Source organism: Somniosus microcephalus, chromosome 10, assembly GCF_052327205.1.
Source record: "Somniosus microcephalus isolate GS21.2 chromosome 10, FLI_Smic_1.0, whole genome shotgun sequence".
Lineage (NCBI taxonomy): Eukaryota > Metazoa > Chordata > Chondrichthyes > Squaliformes > Somniosidae > Somniosus > Somniosus microcephalus.
The window spans coordinates 177,276,875-177,296,542 of record NC_140996.1 but is presented as its reverse complement, the minus strand read 5'-3'; the positions used below and the strand labels follow the sequence as shown (position 1 = coordinate 177,296,542).

The 19,668-nt window shown below is 38.2% G+C and overlaps 1 protein-coding gene across 7 annotated transcripts in view; it reads right to left on the bottom strand.

The window, feature by feature from the left end:
• The window catches only part of nup58 (nucleoporin 58), a 102,233-nt gene that overhangs the window by 47,665 nt on the left and 34,900 nt on the right, over positions 1 to 19,668 (bottom strand). For 4 of the 7 annotated variants that reach the window (XM_085999221.1, XM_085999223.1, XM_085999220.1 and 1 more), the window contains 4 exons: positions 16,867 to 16,949; positions 15,703 to 15,901; positions 12,230 to 12,328; positions 4,031 to 4,126 (listed from right to left, as the gene is read on the bottom strand). In XM_085999221.1, the coding sequence (XP_085855347.1) occupies positions 4,031 to 4,126; positions 12,230 to 12,328; positions 15,703 to 15,901; positions 16,867 to 16,949 (477 nt within the window). The remainder of the gene's footprint in view (positions 1 to 4,030; positions 4,127 to 12,229; positions 12,329 to 15,702; positions 15,902 to 16,866; positions 16,950 to 19,668) is intronic. The other 3 variants (XM_085999227.1, XM_085999226.1, XM_085999224.1) reach the window with 1 other exon arrangement.

The window sequence follows — 19,668 nt, the reverse complement described above, 5'->3', positions numbered from 1 at the left end:
AAGATATTTCTGAAGAAGAATGGACTAACCAACTTTCAGAAATGTGCCAAATGTGTTTCTGGGGAATATAACCCAGAATGAATGTACTGAATGAAGAAGCAAATAGATCCTGGAAATTCCTGTGAGTGATGTTATACAAACACAATGGGCTGGATTTTCCTAAGCCCCTGGAGTCGGGTTGGAGGCGTGCGGGCGATAAAAATCGGAGATCCGGGGGTCCCGACCCCATCCCGCCTCCAACCCGCCTCCATGTCAATTTCATAGGAGTCGGGTTGCCGACAAGTGCTGAAACCCGACTCCCAGAGGCGGGAAGAGATTAAAGGCAATTAAACTGCCTGTTAACAGGTAGTTAACAGGTAGTTTTTTGCCTATTCGCGATTTTTATTGCTGGTTTGTGGGCTTCCCGACAGCTCCAAACCACGAAAAGTTTGAGAGGCGGGACATGGGTCTGAGGTCTTGGAGGGGTCGAGATGCCCAGTGTTCCGGTGAGTGAGGGGTGCAGGAGTGCAAAGGTAAGTGTTTTGCAAGTGTTTAAAGAAGTTTAACTTACTTTTACTTACCTTTACAGGAGTCCTGCATTCCGGTGTCGGGAGTCGGCTGCAAGAACCACAGAAGCTCCGATTTAAAAAAAAAAATCAGCTTCTTGGTTTCTGCAGCAAAATGATTTTAAAGTTATCCTGAGAAAGGACTGAGGCTGAATTAGCAGTTTTTCAGTGCTTGACAGCTTCAAACAGCTGTTAAACACTGATCTTTCATCTGCCAAAAGCTTTTGACAGATGAAATGTCAATCTCTGACGTCACCTGTTGCCGGGTGGCCCTTAATTGGCCTGCTGAGCCCACAGGGCGGGCTCAACAAGGTCAATCAGAGGAAAATCCAGTGGGTTGGCCACATCTCCATGGAGGCGGGACAACAAGCCCGAATGTGGGTTTCCCACCTCCAACCCGCCCCCGTAGCAAAATCCAGCCCAATGTGCTTGTACAAAATGACCCTCTGTAATTTTAATGGTGATGCTAAAATGTTTATTTGAAACAACTCTGTTTTTAACAACTCTGGTAAAGTAGCGGAGAGAGGAATCAACTCTGGTAAAATAGGAGCCAGAGAAATTTGGAACAAACACAATAAACATTCATATAACATTGATCACAATTTTCAGACTCGAGTCTTCTGCCTCACTTCCTCCTCCTCCACCACCACCACCATACCATACCCTGCCCCACGCCATTAGCCTTTAGTGTACTGCAGATAACTCTATTTATCCTGGTTTGTTATTGCTTCATGTGCATATAAAAGCACATCAGATTTGATCTGTTCTGTGACACGTCATTCTCAAGCACCTATATTTTGGGTTTTTGAGCAGCTAAAAGTTGCTACAAATGCAGATTTTAAGCCAATGAACCCCAAATTTTTTTAAGTTACTCTCACTCTTAAATGGGAGGACACGAACAAGGAGAAAGCAGATAATAAGTAAAAAAATTTAAAGAGCAGAATATAAAAATTTATTTAAAAATGCATTTTGGGTATTTATTTTGTTGTTTAGAGTTAATAGAACAGTAATAAGTGGATAAATGCGAGGTTATCCACTTTGGTGGCAAAAACAGGAAGGCAGATTATCTGAATGGCAATAGATTGGGAGAAGGGGAAATGCAACGAGACCTGGGTGTCCTTGTGCACCAGTCGCTGAAGGTAAGCATGCAGGTGCGGCAGGTGGTTAAGAAGGCAAATGGTATGTTGGCCTTCGTAGCGAGAGGATTCAAGTACAGGAACAAGGATGTCTTGCTGCAGTTGTACAGGGCCTTGGTGAGACCACACCTTGAGTATTGTGTGCAGTTTTGGTCGCCTTATCTGAGGAAGGATGTTCTTGCCATGGAGGGAGTGCAGCGAAGATTCACCAGACTGATACCTGGGATGGCAGGAATGACGTATGAGGAGAGATTGGGTCGATTGGGCTTATACTCGCTGGAGTTTAGAAGAATGAGAGGGGATCTCATTGAAACTTATAAAATTCTAACAGGACCAGACAGACTAGATGCAGGAAGGATGTTCCTGATGTCAGGGGAGTCCAGAACCAGGGGTCACAGTCTAGGGATAAGGGGTAAGCCATTTAGGACAGAGATGAGGAGGAATTTCTTCACCCAGAGAGTGGTGAACCTGTGGAAATCTCTACCACAGAAGGCAGTAGAGGCCAATTCATTAAATATATTCAAGAAGGAGTTAGATATATTTCTTAAGGCTAAAGGGATCAAGGGGTATGGGGAGAAAGCAGGGACAGGGTACTGAGTTTGGATGATCAGCCATGATCTCACTGAATGGCGGAGCAGGCTCGAGGGGCCGAATGGCCTACTCCTGCTCCTATCTTCTATGTTTAATAGAGGTACTTCTGACACGCGAGTAGTTTTATTACAGCAATATTAGCTGTTTGTTTCAGAGTCACAGTACACGAGCTGAAAACTTTCTTTTATTTCACGGCACATATTGGCAATGAGAGTTAAAAGCTGAATTTTCACACAAAACAGCAGCACATGGCTTTGAATACTTGGGTTTGTGTGTAAACCACTTAAAGGACTACTCCCAGGTGAGGCCTCACAACTGTCCTTTCCTCAGATTCATGGGAAAATAGTTTTTCCCCCCATTACTAAGTAAAAGGAAGTTGTAAAAACATGCATGTCGGCTGGTCTCTCAATTTCAACGACTGAGCCTCCCAGATGCTCCACTGAAAGCAATAACCAGCAAGAGATGCTGGGAAACCAAGAATCAGCACATATTAGTGCTTCTACTGCAGAAAATTCACAAACCTGATATCCCTGACCAGAAGGCTAGACACGATTTGATGAGTATTAAATCCGAATTAGGTGTGTGATGAGCAGAATGAAGGAGAAAATCAAGGGCTTCTAATTCTCAACATAACAATGCAGTTAGAATGATACTCATCACACTCCATTTAGTGCAATGATTAGTAACACTTGAATGCTTCTTTAAATCAGTGCACTCACACTAAAAATACTATTAACCATAAGAACAACCAAGAGTACAACTCTGGTTGATGCTAAATTAATTTTTAGGAATTTTTTTCCTCCATTTAAAATGTCGACATTTCACTAACATTAATGAACAGGGGAAAAGATACTCTTTAGTATTTAGGAATGATATTGGTCAGCTAGGTGCCTGGCACCCATACAAACCCATCACCATGCTTAATTATGTGGAATTACATAGAAATTACAACATAGAAATGGGCTCTTTGGTACAACCAGTCACTGTTGGTGCTTAGTCGCCACATGAGCAGTAGTCCTAATTGCATGTACATACCCTGTTACCGTATCCCGTTATTTCCCCTCAAGAATCTCCAAGTCAAACTAAGAAATCCACATAAATAAGGCTTTTGTTTGCCAGATATGTATATGTTCTCCCCTCAGAAGTATATACCCCACTTACCTAAACCCAGAGTAGTTAGGCACAGATTGGCAAAAGCCAAGGCTCAGGGATCCTCAAGAGGGCAATGGGGCACCGATGGAGTTCAACTGATTAAAGCCCCACCATCTTCCCAGAAGAGCACTGGTAAGGTTATCATATCCAGCCACGACCACCCTGCCAATTAGGACACTGGCTTGCAGGATCACCTGAAGCCAAGCAGGAAGAATTCCAGTCCCCAATAACAGGTTCTATCCTGGTCAATTGACAGGTTCTCAAATTCTGAAATGTCATCTTTGAGACAAGTTACCCCAAAGAGCAAGCAAGTTTGTTATATGGCACTGCACAAATATTTTCTGGATAGGGCAAATCTACAGGGGAGAAAATCTGTACATTTAGCATCACTGCAATGCAATTTTGGTATCATGCAAAATGTATAGTACAAATGCAGCTGAACCAGATTAGATTGGGATCTAGGGTTTGTATTCCCATGTCTTTCATCAATGCATTTGAAAACTCAAATGCTTTGTTATACCATGTAGGAATGAGTTACTTGAAATCATTTCCTGACCATCATTGACAGACGGTTGAGCATTGACAGAAACAAAATTACAAACAAACCTGCACTGAGGCTTCCTGAGGGTTTAGTGGCTGATCCAAATCCAAATGAGGTGGTGCCTGAAGTATTACTTCCAAAGCCAGAAGTACCTCCAAATCCTACAAGAATAAGTACTGCACACTTAATATAATGTGTGCTAAAAAAGTTATAACATGAAAGAAAATCTAACACGTAACCAAATGGGAAAGTACCAATTTTACTTTACAAAATTCCATTAAGAACTGCAGCTGAAACAAATAACCAATAGCACCTGGAGTATTTTCCAGTAAAATCAACATTGAGAAGAGGCTTAAAAAAAGTTTCTCCTAGGACTTGAGAAAATATAGCAAATATGCTACATAACATATACTGAAAAGTAGACAAAAACATCAATGAGGAACTTGGGTGTCTTTAGTGAAGCATTTGTACCCTTGAGTGCTACAATGACCCCAGCTTGTCGTAACATTGGGCAATGTGTTGGTGCAAAGGAGGAAAACGTTAATTCTATATTTGAGAGAAAAAAAAAATCAAATTTCAGAAACTTAATATTTAAAAAAATATGCATGAAATTATGATAATGCTACAAGGGTATTTCAGACTACTAGAGTTTGCATCCCAATCACAACTGATGATACCTTTTTAAATTAAAAAGTGTGTATATATACTGTACATACATACACACAGTTAACAAAAAAACTTACCAGTGCTTCCTCTTTCTGCTCTTAATTTAGCACCTCACTTTCCACTGATATCAGGGGAACAAAAATAAACGGAACTATTTCTTTCTCACTGTAATTACTTTTCTCCATCACAGATTTGGATGGCACTCTGGGATTTCTTTTGTTAAGTTACAGTTTTAGAACTGAGTGTATGATGACATTGAACAGTTCATTCTTTAAAGTCAAGGGCTGACGCTGCTGCAAAACAAAAACCTAAGTTTCCCCATCTCCTTTCTCTCAATTTCAGTTTTAAATTTTCTCTCACTTCTGGCTTCTTTTGCTCTAGTCCACTTCTACTGGAATCAGGGAAACTTTTTTCTTTACCAGGTACTTTTAATAATCATCTAATTGGTCGCTACTGAATACTACCGCTGAATACTACAGATAACTCGTACCAAAGTATTCCATATACTGATTGAATGATGATAGCTCATATTCCAATATAGTTGAAGAAACTGCACCCATTTAATAAATAGCCAACCCATAACTACACTCGCACTTTCCAGAGAGTTCTATTAAATAAAATTACAAGTATGTTTAGGAGATTCAAATGATGATTATTTATTTGATTAATTACAATTTTGGCCAAATAAAATCTTAGAAAGATCATTCAAGCTTTATTCTGAACCGCAACTAGCATACATCTTGGGATCAGAAATTGAACTGAAGCAGAGAATGGCTGAGATTTATGATCAGCTAGTGTTAATCCATTTAAAATCAATTGGTTGACCTCGGTGTTAAAATAGTCAATTAATCAAATCTAAATTGGGATAACCCAAGTGATTTAGAATCAGAGTTGACAAATGTAATGCATGAGTGCTTCATGATCCAGTGCACCACGTGAAGCAGTGCTCATCTTGACGTGGCATTTTCAAGTGACCCTGACAATGTATAGAAAATGTAAATCCTGGGGTGGGGCGGGACGAGGGAGATGACACAGCAGCCACAGAATGACTAAGTTCAACATGGGCTGTGATTCAGAAATACCAAAGACCAGAAGCCAGGTATATAACTTTAAAAGGGCTAACTTCAAAGAAATAAGGGAACAACTTATGCAAATGTTTGGGAAAGTTTGTTCGACAATACTTTAGTAGGTGGAAAATGGAAAATCTTCAAATGCTTAGGGGGGGGCGGGGGGGTGAATTTCTGCAGGGCATCTCCTGCTCTGCCACCATACTTCGGCAGAAACCTCTTTTACGTACAGGTTTCTGCCAAAGTTACGGTGGAGGAGTAGGAGAAACCCAAGGAAATTCACCCCCAGAACTGTTCAGTATGAAAGATGAATACATCCCAGGACGAGCAAGCTTAAACGAAACATGCATGACTTAAAATGCATTAATAATTAAACCAAAAATTAAATAAAAAGGAAAAAAGTTACCTCTGCAAATTCTGTGGGGAGAAAGAGGAAAGGATTCAGTGGGATTAATATAGGAGCATGCAGAAACACGTTTAAAGGGTGGTCGGGAGAGGGCAAAGAGACCTACTGCTGCAGAAGTAAAATATAACAGATTCTTTCAATGCTCAACAGTAAGAAGGCAGTTAGCGAAGAGATGAGAATCACAAGAAAAATGCAAATGGACTTGAAACAGAAGTCGAGCACAGGATAGTTAATATTCTGAATGATTATTCCTGTGTGTTCACCAGGGAAGGCATGAGCAACATGCCTTCTGAAAACAGCTAACCTAAGTAAAATTAATGACAGATATAGATCAGGTGAAAGTCCCAGGCAGATTAAAAGGGCTCAAAACCAATAAATCGCTTGGAATAGTTGGTATTTCTTCCTGAGTGCTGAGAGAGATTAGGTTATTGATTTGTGAGGCATTGATAATCATTTATGAGGGACAAAGGGAGCTATCAGTCAATTGGAATTAGGTCAACATGGTGCCCATATTTAAAAAAGGGAGATAAAACAGATCCAGGCAACTAGATACCCATTAGGTCAGGCAACATCTGTGAAGCGAGAAACAGAGTTAACGTTTCAGGTCGATGACCTTTCGTCAGAACTGGAAAAAAGCAGGAAATGGAACAGATTTTTAAGCAAGTGTAGTGGCTGGGAAAGGGGGGAGGGGATGAAAGAACCCTTTTGTTCTTTCATCCCCTCCCCCATTTCCCAGCCACTACACTTGCTTAAAAATCTGTTCCATTTCCTGCTTTTTTCCAGTTCTAACGAAAGGTCATCGACCTGAAACGTTAACTCTGTTTCTCGCTTCACAGATGCTGCCTGACCTGCTGAGTATCTCCAGCATTTTCTGTTTTTATTTCAGATTTCCAGCATCTGCAGTATTTTCTTTCTGTAGATACACATTAGTCTTACTTCATTCTGGTGTAAAATAATGGAATTGATTGTCAAGAGTAAACTGGATGATTATCTGTACAGTAATAACCTAGTAAAAGTCAGTCGACTTGTATTCAGAAGCGGATGATCCTGCCTGACCAATCTGCTTTGAGGAAGTGACATCCCAAGTCGATTGTGGAAGTCTCTATTACATGTTGCACCTCGACTTCCAAAGGGCATTTGACAAGGTTCCACACAAAAGGCTATTATAAATGTACAAAAATGTCAGGCAGGAAAAGATCAACTGGTCCATTCTAGCCTGTCTCATACAATCGTGATGCATCACGATACAGATAATAGTTAAGAATATCTATGGAAATTCAGTGGAAATCTTGGAAATAGCTGAAGCGTAGAAAACAAGTTATTTGTTCGAAGAATTATGTTGGGGTGGGGGAAGGGAGAAAGAGTACTGAGTGGGGTGCTCTGGGATCAGTGTTGGGACCATTACTGTTCCCAATATACATCAGTAGTGGTGAACGGTTGTTTTTCAGGCTGCAGAGAAGTGTGCACTGGTGACCCCCAGGGGTTGGTGTTGGGACCACTGCTCTTTGATATATATTAATGACCCGGACTTGGGTATACAGGGCATAATTTCAAAGTTTGCAGATGACACACAACTTGGATAAGTAGTAAACAGTGAGGAGGTTAGTAGCAGACTTCAGGAGGACAAAGACAAACAGTTAAAATGGGCAGACACATGGCAGATGAAATTAAACACAGAAGTTTGAAGTGATTCATTTTGGTAGGAAGAATGAGGAGAGGCAATATAAACTAAATGATTAAATTTTAAAGGGGGTGCAGGAACAGAGAGACCTAGGGGTGTACATCTCTGAAGGTGGCAGGACATTGAGAAGGCTGTTAAAATGGCATAAGGGATCCTTGGCTTTATAAATAGAGGCATAGAGTACCAAAGCAAGGAAGTTATGCTAAACCTTTATAAATCACTGGTTAGGCCCCAGTTGCAGTACTGTGACCAATTCTGGGCACCACACTTTAGGAAGAATGTCAAGGCCTTAGAGGGTGCAGAGGAGATTTACTAGAATGGCACCAGGGATGAAAGACTTCAGTTATGTAGAGAGACTACAGAAACTGTGGTTGTTCTCCTTAGAGCAGAAATGGTTAAGGGGAGATTTGATAGAGGTGTTCAAAATCATGAAGGGTTTTGATAGAGTAAATAAGGAGAAATGGTTTCCAGTGGCAGAAGGGTCGGTAACCAGAGGACACATATTTAAGATAATTGGCAAAAGAACCAGAAGTGACATGAGGAAAACATTTTTTTTTTTTTTTTTTTTTTAAAACAGAGTTATGATGATCTGGAATACACTGCCTGAAAAGGGTGATGGAAGCAGATTCAATAATAACTTTATAAAGGGAATTGTATAAATACTTGAAAAGGAAAACATTTGCACAGCTATGGGGAAAGAGCAGGGGAGTGGGACTTTTTGGATAGCTCTTTCAGAGTCAGCACAGGCACGATGGGCCGAATGGCCTCCTTCTGTGCTGTATCATTTTATGATTCTATGAATGATTTGGATTTTGAAACTCAAAACAAATTGGTCAAATTTGCACATTATACCAAACTTGGAAGGGTAATGGAATCGAAGGAGGCAGCTCAGAAATGACAAAATGAGTTGAACAAAATATGTAAATGGGCAGAACAATGGCAGATGAAATCTAATGCAGACAAATGTGAATTATTGCACATAGAAAGAAATGGGTGACACATGGATGACACACATACTCCATGAATGGTGCTGAAATAGCCAATTATGAATTTGAAAGAGTCTTAATAGACTCAGCGCTCAACCTGACCAACCAGTGCAGAACAGCAATCAACAAAGTTGGAAGTAGTTCTTCACACAAAGGATGATCAAAACCTGGAATGAACCTCCAGATATAGAAGTGAAAACATTGGAGTCATTTAAGAACCAATTATGTTCTGCAATGCAGGGACTGTAAGGTTTTTCTGAATGGATGTACTAAGATGAGCTGATTGGCTTTTTAGATCTGTAATTATCTCTGTAATCAGCAAATCTGGGTTAATTTGAGTTGCCAACAAAATTTTTAAATACACTTCTATATAAAATTTCACTTGTAATTTAATAAACTGATTTAAGAACTGGATCGCAATACATTACGTCAGGGTGAAGAAAGGAATGAGGAAGGGAGGAGACACGCTTGTGTTCTATTGAACCAAAAAAAAACATAAAATGGAAAAATTTGAACAGTATACGACACAGCCCACACAGCCCAGAATTTCAAGGCTTATACATTGAAGAAAAAATAAATAAAAATATCCTAAACCTTGCTGACCCAAGTCCAGCACACATCTTCAGGCACTAATGGAGAAACTAAAAATGACTCCCTGCTCTCAACTTCACAAGCATAATATTGGCAGTTTTGCCGATACCTCTATTAATTTCCCAACAATTCAGAGAGTACACCTATGGTCAGGGTTAATTATGATGAGGGGCAACCCTCCAACACCTAAATTAATTTTCATATCAATATAACTGACAACAGTCTGGCTAGTAATAGAAAGCACATGGAAGCATTAAAACTGACTGACTACACAACTCCGCAAACCACATTTGTGGTAGTTAGTTCATTAGATGGTTCCGACTGCGAACTTGCGAAATGTGGTGGACACTTTATATGATACACTAATTAAGACATCACAGCCTAGTCTTAGTAGCAGCTACTTTCCTGCTCATAATTCCCCATGTGGCATATTCCTGATCTCTGCCATGACATGTATAAACCAAACATTTCCCATATGACAAGGAGGAAAGAAAAAAAAGGAAGGGCATCATGTCTAGTCAACTTAGTGTACTTTATAGTGGCTGGTTACAAAATGACAGACGTGGGACCAAAATGCCTGCCCATTCTTCTGGCTGGGCTGTGAGGTTCAGATAAGAGAAAGAGAACGAGAACATTAGTTTACTTTTGAAACGTAGTTAAAACTTGGGGAACTGGAAGTAGTTAAAAAGTAAGCCATTTCATCTGTAGCATCAACCATAGAACACATTACTATTTTGTGCACTATATACCAATTGTATACTACTAACTAAAACGTCAGCAATTTTCAATTTGGTGGGGCGATGTGAAAACTAGTAGCTATCTAATCAGACATAGCTCCAGGATGAGAATTCCAATTGTTTTCTTTAAAAGCTTAGGACTTGTTTTAATCTGTTAAAACACTCCTTCCTATTACAGCCAGGTACTTTTTATAAAATGCAGTTTATTCCTGATATTCAAAGTTGTTTTGTGAATTAAAAATTTGAATTACCCAGCAACTTGAATTAAGTAACATAATTAACAGCAATGTGGGAATTTAATGCTAAAAATGCAAATTGTTAGATAATTTGAATGAAAGGGCTTTGATTTACAAGTAGACTGTAGATCAACTTTAGTTAAATAGGAAATCTGCCACAAAACGATTGTGTCTTATTTTGCCTACATTTCAGTTAGTAAACTTGCAGATTAAGAAGCTTCAATTTGCAGTTTATTTATCCATTTCTTAGATTAATGGATGATAACATGAGGCCCAGGTTTATGATTAATCTGATCATATGAATAATATTTTGTATGGTTTTGCAAATAAATTCCAAGATTTTCAAAACTTAATTCTTTTTGGGTGGGGGGGGGGGGGGGTCAGGGAAGAGGGAGGAAAATTGTGTTGAAAACTATGAACTATTTAAACTGTTGTAAATGGAGACTGCGTGTGGAACAATCAACATCATGAAAGGTCTTTCCATGAAGATATTCAGACTTTTGCCACAGATAGGAAAAACAAAAAGTGCTAGAACCACACAGATCTATCAGCAACTGAAAAGAGAAAAGGCAAGTTAGTGTTTGAGGCTGTTCTCATGAAGTGTCTACATTTGAATGTTAAGCTGTCTTTTCTCCTTTCAGATGCGGACAGACCTGTTGTATAAGAAACAGGAGCAGGAGTCGGCCATTCGGCCCTTCGAGCCTGCTCCGCCATTCAATGAGATCATAGCTGATCTTCTACCTCAACTCCATTCACCGGCCCTATTGCCATATCCCTTGATGCCCTTACTAGTCAGAAATATATCGACTTCTGTTTTGAATATACCCAATGACTGAGCCTCCACAGCCCTCTGGGGTAGAGAATTTGAAAGATTCACCACCCTCTGTGTGAAGAAATTTCTTCTCATCTCAGTCCTGAATGGCCTACCCTTTATCCTGAGGCTGTGGCCCCGGGTTCTAGTATATTTTTATAGTTTTCTGTTATTACTTCAGTTTTCCTTTTATCAGATTTAACATTGGTGTTATTTGTGATCACTTCCACAAATGATATTCCTCAGAAACCAATTGGGGGGGGGGGGGGGGGGGGGAAACGGAGACAGAGAAATAAGGGAGAAGGAGATGCAGTCGCAATTGCTTTGCAGAGTTAGAAAAGCAGCTATAAACTACTTTACTAAAAGGCAACTCCACCATTCTAGATTTCTTAAACAAATTCTGCATCTACTGAAAGTACTGTACTTCAAAAAATCTGTTTAAAAATCAAATGAAGTTTGATTAATGAGATCACAAATCTGTAATGAGTATACAAGCTGATGCAAGTCATTTCTAAATTGCTTAATAAACCTAGAAACTGAGGACAGAAAATGTGAAAATCCCTAAAAGAAGTTTTTCTAAATGGAGGTGACAAGTTAGTGTTCAAATATGGATGGTTTACAAATACCAAGCCTAAGACACTGACAGTTCTTATTGACTTATGCACAATACTGAGGGGAGCTTACTAGACAAAGTTAGTGAAAACCTCAAAAATAACTTAAGGTGACACCACTTTTATAAAACTATATGGAAATAGGACAGTTCCTTACCCAAATTTTAGATTTAGGGATTCAATGTCTGAGGAGTGCATGATATTTGTGAAATATGAAACAAGTTTAAACATTTTTAAGTCACTATTGTGACAATTCACTACTCACAGACTAATAAATACAACATAAATCTCCTTTAAAGGACAACATTAAAAAAAAAATGAAATATTATGTGGAAGAAAATTTTGAATAGGGAAATAGTTTGCATTTTTGATCTATTTTATAGTCACTAACTGATTGAGTGCATTTGAAAACCAACATTTACAAAGCATTAACATGAAAAGTTGGACATTAGAAAGGTTTAAAAAATGGTACCTCCAAGGGTTGAAGAACCTAAGCCACTTGACTGCAAGCCTGTGCCAATACCTGAGACGAATGGTGCTCCAAAATTAACTCCCAGAGGTGGTTGCGGTCCTAGTACAGAAAAATCAGAAAATTTGCCTTACTCTTAGAAGTAGTTTTATTGAATATATATAAAACTCTCCAATATGAGAACTTTTTACTTCTGCTATTCTTGAAACAATGGACAAGAGCATCAAACAGAAGTGTTCAGACTTAAAATGCTATTAAAACAGTTAATTTAGAATCTAGATCAGAAAATACACATCAAAAATAGATTGATCCATATTCATGCTATTTAAATTTTTAACTTAACTCACTTTTTTTCTAGGCCAATTCACCCACTCAGGAGTAGTTAGAGAATACAACTTTAAAGGTATGCAGACTGAATCATATAACATCCTCTTTCTCTAAAGATCTATTCTGTCACCTATTTTCTCCCTACATTTTTATAAAATGTGCTAGTACGATAGTATGCATGATCAGCACAAGCTAATGGTATGTTCCAAATGTTACTTTTTAAATCAACAGATAGCTTACATCCTGTGACAAAACCCCAATTTTATATATATATTGATTGACTTTACACATGCATTACACTCAACTGCGAATCAATTTAGTAATACTTTTAACGAACAAAAATACATAAAGAAGCAAGACAATAAGATCTTTCACGTCTCAATTTATTGTTTAGTTTTGAAACATCTCAATTACATGGCAACATAACAATGCAATTTTCATTTTTTTAAATCATAACTGCTATATTCTTGATTTTAGTGCACTACAGTTTGAAATTAGGCAACCTTTTATAAACTGAGGGAATAAATCATCCATGTTCTAAAGGCATTTACAAACTAGAAGTGAATTTCTTTGCGTGCGCAATTTGAAAAAGGCACCACTGAATTTACACTCCAAATGTAGGTTTAACACATTCACACTTTCACAGTTCAAACACACTACTTATTTTGCCCTGCTTAAAGTTAGAACATAATATTGCTTTTGTACTCTGATATTCTAGAAGAAAGACTTTTAAGTGTCAAAAAGGGAATTTGGAAGGTGTAGAGAACTAGAAAACTGTAAATCAAGCCAAAAGAAAAGCCAGACATCTAAGCAAATTATGGATCAAATCCTTAAGTAAAAAGAGACAGTATCATTTTGTATGCCTACTTAGGCTCCATTTCAAAATTTTCCACAATTCTTACACAATTATACATATATATTTTTAACTGCTATGGCTATCAATACAGTACTTAAAAATGGAGTACATATGCTGCAAATAACATTTGAATATTAGTATATATCTTTTTAAAATTTATGCAAAATTGGTTGGAACATTAAAAGATGGTTTAAGTGGAAGAATTTTAAGCAAATTGATCTTTTCATTATTCAAAAATTCAGCCCTTTTAGGTCAAATAAATTGACACTGCCTCTTTGTATCATATAAAGTTTTCGAAGAACGATAAGAGCCAGGTGCACAAATGATTTTAACATAACAATTTTACAGATAATGCAGTATTATATAATATATATATATATATATATAGTTTACAAAGACTGATTTCATAATCAAACTAGTGTCATAATCTAGTGTTATACGGAAGGCAACTGTGGCACTGTGTGTTTGTATGTACTAAAAGAAATAGTGTCGCGTAGTGTAATATTACAATATACTGGGCAGAAGAGGATTATTTTTGGCCAAGAAGACATTTCACTTTTCGGTAGAACAATTCTATTACTGCTTCATCAGAAAGCAAAGTTATAAAATTGTATTTTACTGATAAAATATATCACATGAAAAGTGCACCAACTTACCTGCACATTATTCTAGCAGCCTCGTTTTGTAAATATCTTACCAACTTCTGTTAACTTAAATGTTTATATTGCTATTAACTTTGGTTAATAATAGCAAGTACTCTGCAGCATTTTTTTTTCCAAATGTGTTTAAAAGATCCATCACACATACTAACCAACCAGTTGTACTGGCGGGGGGAGGGGGAGTATTCAAGTTAATAAATATTTAACATTGTACAAAACTGAAACATTATGTGGTTGAGATTGGCAAATTCCGTGACTTGCATTTTAAATGCTGCTCCGGACTATGTTAAACAAGGCAGAATCTTATTCATTATGGTGCAAATACAAGAAAATTACAGCATGTTAATACTGATTAATTACTCCTTCACCTTCTTTCTTTTGTAAACATAATTTACTTTCTATTGTGTCTAATTGCCTTTTTTGAAAACAAGACCAACACGTATTAATACTATTGTAGAACTTGCTTGGTGTAAACTTTGTTACACCTTCACAAAAAATATACATAAGGTACTTTTATTCACTGTACTTTCTTAAAATTATATTCCTGAAACTTCAATTTAAAAAAAAGCCAATTGAATTTTGTACCTCTGGCACCCTGTCTCTACTTGAAATAGCATCTGCGATGGGAAACTGCTATTATTTTTTAAGTGAGGAGCATTCCATTCAAACATAAAGCAGACCATTTTAAAATTCCCGGTCAACCTAGTGTGCCGCTGACAGTAAAGAAGATGGGCATCTGATCTGTCATGGCCTGGACAAATTGTCAATGACGTTAGGAGGGTCGCAAGAGCAGCTAGCTTGGAATGAGTCACTCCTCAAATGATATCCTTGTGGAAAAGTGTATAGCCTCTGCTCATCACCTGTCACCTCAGATCAGGAATGCACCACATGGGGAACCCAAGCATAAATCCATGTCTTGCACAGTACATTGCTATACCAATGTATTATACAACACTGTTTTTCATGAATAAAGGAAAAAACCTCATTGTATAAATATAATGGATACGGTATGTATGGCGTCCTTCAGTAGTATCAAGCCTGTAGGTTAATCAAAACAAAATCTAACCCAAAACAACTCAGGGCTATATATGCCTGAAATTCACCCATTAGCCATCCCTTAAGTTTATATTTTGATCAAGTTTTTTTGAACAAAAACATATAAATTCTAATAAATATTTTAAATTTTCTGAAATTTATCGTCAGAATTTAGTGACTCAACAATTCAACACTCAAAAGCCTCACCAAATTCTTAGTCACCTTTACAGTATAAAAAAGTCAATTCACATTTTCTAAATTACTGTAGTAATGATCTTTGAAAACACCAATTTAAGAGATTAAGTACTTTGCAGCTTTAGGATTATTGCTTTGTATACCCTGCGTAACCATGAATTTGTAGTCTTATATGCAGGTGCAATTAATTTTATCTCTATCATTTTTTTTTTTAATTACAAAAAAAAGTACAAGAAAGTCTTAGTTGCTTTCTAATACAGCAGTAAGACCACTGAGATGTATTCAGGAAGACAAATAAAGAAAAGAATAATATATTTGTTTGCTATATGGTTTCTATGGCATGACCCATTGTAACCAGATATTTGTCTCAACACTATTCATCTATAACTTGAAGACATTCAGACCTGTAGCAGGCTGTTGCTGCTGTGTTAATGTTGCAGCCATGGCAACTGCCGCTGCATTTGGTATGCTGAAGGGGGTTGGTCCAGTTGTGACACGTGGAGTGTTTTGCCATTTCTTAGTTTCAGCACGCCTTGCTTCAAAGACATCAGTAGCATCTCCAAGGAAGGTTTTCCGATAGCCAAGATACTGTTCTCTTAGAATCTGAAGAAAAAATCTCAAGTTCACCACTGCATAACCCCAAATAAAACTACACAAAATAAAGATTTATTTTGTTGTTCAGGCTAATAGAATGAAAGCAACACAGATTATTTATTGCAGAGCTAACTAATAAAGGATATTACAATATTTATGAAAATTGTCAAATACATTTATTCCATGAGCGAAGACAACTACATCAATCACCATTGGGTCATAAGCATAGGTAGAACAAACAGATCAAACAATTTTCTGTACAGTATCTTCTATGCTGAGAAGGCCTGATTGTTCAAACTTTAAGTAGGCGCCGGTTTTCCCAAAACTTAAGAGGTTCCCATCTTTAATGGGGCAGAAGACCGGGTCTTTTAAATAATGAAACATCCCGAAATTATTAAAAAACTGGAGGCTATGTCACTCTAAATAATAAGAATTCTAAAATAACTTGCACATAGCTGATACTCAAGACATGGGGTATGAGCAAACATTTGCTGCCCAGCCACTCGGCGCCAAGGATGGAGGATGTGAGCATGCTTTGAGACGGAGACCAACTGCACAGCATGGCTGCTATTATGTTAGCAGCTCATGTTACATGACGTTGAAAACTACCATCACAGCGCCACCTGAAGGCATTACAGGTATTTGTGGACACTTAAAAGTGGTTGGCATAGGGGTTTTTAATGTATTTTGAAATGAAATATGGTGAGCTACCTACTGATTTAAATATATCAACATTAAACAAAACCTCAGCACCATTTTCTTCAGAAGTGACATTTCCTCACATAACTTCCTGGTATAATTTTTCTACAGATGTTAGTTGGGTTCATGAATATAAGCTAAAACAGAAGTTAGCATACTATTCATTTCTACTGTACCAAACATTATAGACACCTTCTAATATATTGCCAGTCTTCAAAAGTATTAAATTTAAGGACTTTTGGAATATAAGCAAATACTGAAGTTCAAGCCCATACCTTGGAACTTTCATGTATTGACTGGAGTTGAGCAGCCAAGGCTACAAATGTCTGGTATACTTTCTGCATTGCAAGAGACAAGTCTGTAGGAATGACAAAAATGATTAAACAACAAAAAACAAAAATCCTTAAATTGTCTAATGTTTATCACCAGATGTTCTCCCCTCCTCTCCCAAAGGTGCTGATTTCTTGCTGAGGTATAGTTCCATGGGCACCCTCCAATAACTTACCAACATGGCCACTATTCAATTGCAAGCATTGGCTAGCTATTTTACCGTGGGGGTACATAACAGCCAAGTACAATCCTATTGTCATCAACATCCACACATTTCATAAGCATTTCATTGTCTGGTTATTATACAGATGTCTTCTTTTCCCCCTGTTCAAGGGGAAGGTACCTGACTAGTAAGTAGGCAGCTACCTACCAATAGAATTTCTCCCATCTCAAAACTTCACTAGTATATATGTTATTTAATATTTGCTAAAATAGCTCCTTTGTGATGTTAAGCCATCAAGCAGAATTCTCCTGTTCAGGGCATTTAGAAACAGAAAAATAGGAGCAGGAGTAGGCCATTCGGCCCTTCGAGCCTGCTCCACCATTCAATATGATCATGGCTGATCCTCTATCTCAATACCATATTCTTGCTCTCTCCCCATACCCCTTGATGCCTTTTGCATCTAGAAATCGATCTATCTCCTTCTTAAATATATTCAGTGACTTGGCTGCCACAGCCTTCTGAGGTAGAGAATTCCACAGGTTCACCACCCTCAGTGAAGAAATTTCTCCTAATCTCAGTCCTAAATGTCCTACCCCGTATCCTGAGACTGTGACCCCTTGTTCTAGACCCCCCCAGCCAGGGGAAACATCCTCCCTGCATCCAGTCTGTCTAGCCCTGTCAGAATTTTATACGTTTCAATGAGATCCCCTCTCATTCTTCTAAACTCTAGTGAATACAGGCCTAGTCGACCCAATCTCTCCTCATACAACAGTTCTGCCATCCCAGGAATCAGTCTGGTGAACCTTCGCTGCACTCCCTATATGGCAAGTATATCCTTTCTTAGGTAAGGAGACCAAAACTGCACACAGTACTCCAGGTGTGGTCTCACCAAGGCCCTGTACAACTGTAGTAAGACATCCTTGCTCCTGTACTCAAATCCTCTTGCAATGAATGCCAACATACCATTTGCTTTCCTAACTGCTTGCTGCACCTACACGTTTGCTTTCAGTGACTGGTGTACAAGGACACCCAGGTCCCTTTGTACATCAGCATTCCCCAATCTAGCACCATTTAAATAATACTCTACCTTTCTGTTTTTCCTACCGAAGTGGATAACTTCACACATTATACTGCATCTGCCATGTATTTGCCCACTCACTCAACTTGTCTAAATCACCTTGAAGCCTCTTTGCATCCTCCTCACAGCTCACAATCCCACCTTGCTCCATCTTTTTTGCCATTTTCCTAGCAACTGACACAGCCAAGTTTTGTTATTTCCTCTCAATTCCTGACAAAATGCAGAGTGTTGGGGAAATGGAAGCTTTGCTGTTGTAAATCACAGTCCTATCCCTGACCTGACAATGCTTGTTGCGGACACCAGAGACAAAAAATGGAGAGAAAATACACAATACCTCAGCATTGATGTCCCTCACAAATTCAGCAAATTGCATATATTTTTTTTTTTTTTTTTAAATTGCAAAATTTGTTTCTGATTGCAATATACAAATCTCCATTCAAACATGTGCCCTAAATAAGTCCTCCGTCCAGAAAATCCTCTCTACAAGTTTACCCAAGAGATATTTCCAGGACTTTATAAAGGAGTCCTCTAAACAAATATTTTATTAAATCTTGACAAAAATCACAGATGTAGGAAAAAGTGCAGGCATATGCCTGGACCATAGGAACAGGAGTAAGCCATTCAGCCCCTCAAGCCTGTTCTTGCTATTCAGTTAGATCATGGCTGATCTGTATCTGAACTCCATGTAACCACCAACTAATCCATATCCCTTGATACCATTACCTAACAAAAATAGTCTATCAATCATAGTCTTGAAAATTTCAATTGACCAAGCATCCACAGCCTTTTGGGGATGCAAATTCCAAATTTCCATTACCGTGTGTGTGAAAAAGTGCTTCCTGATTTACTCCTAAATGGCCTAGCTCTAATTTTAAGATTATGGCCTCTTGTTCTGGAATCCCTCATAAGAGGAAATAGTTTCTCTGTATGTACCTTTTCAAAAGCCTTAATCATTGTCAACACCTCAAACTGAATCATCACTTCCTCATTTTTGAATTCCAACCCCCTTAAGGTAAAGGCCAACATTTTATTAGCCTTTTTGATTACTTTTTGTACCTGTGCACATGAACACCTAGATCTCTCTGCTCTTAGTCCCCAGTCTCTCACCATTAAGAAAATATTCCAATTTGTCTTTCTCAGGTCTAAAATGGATAACTTCACCATTTCTCATAGCTTTGCACTCACTTAATGTGATCATGTCCTTTTGCAACTTCCTACTCCCATATACACAACTTGCTGTGCCCCCTAACTTAGTGTCATCTGCAAACTTGGATGTAGAACTCTATACATTCATCCAAGTCATTAATATATGGTGAAATTCTGAGGCCCGAGTACAGATCCCTGGGGAATGCCACTTGTCACAACCTGCCAATCAGAGATAGGCTGAATGGCTTCCTTCTGTTCTGAAAATGTCTATGGTCCCATAAAGAGCATACTGCACTACTGACAAGCTGTCCTTAAATACACAAATGCTGCACATTATTAGTGTTCTGCTCCCTATCACCA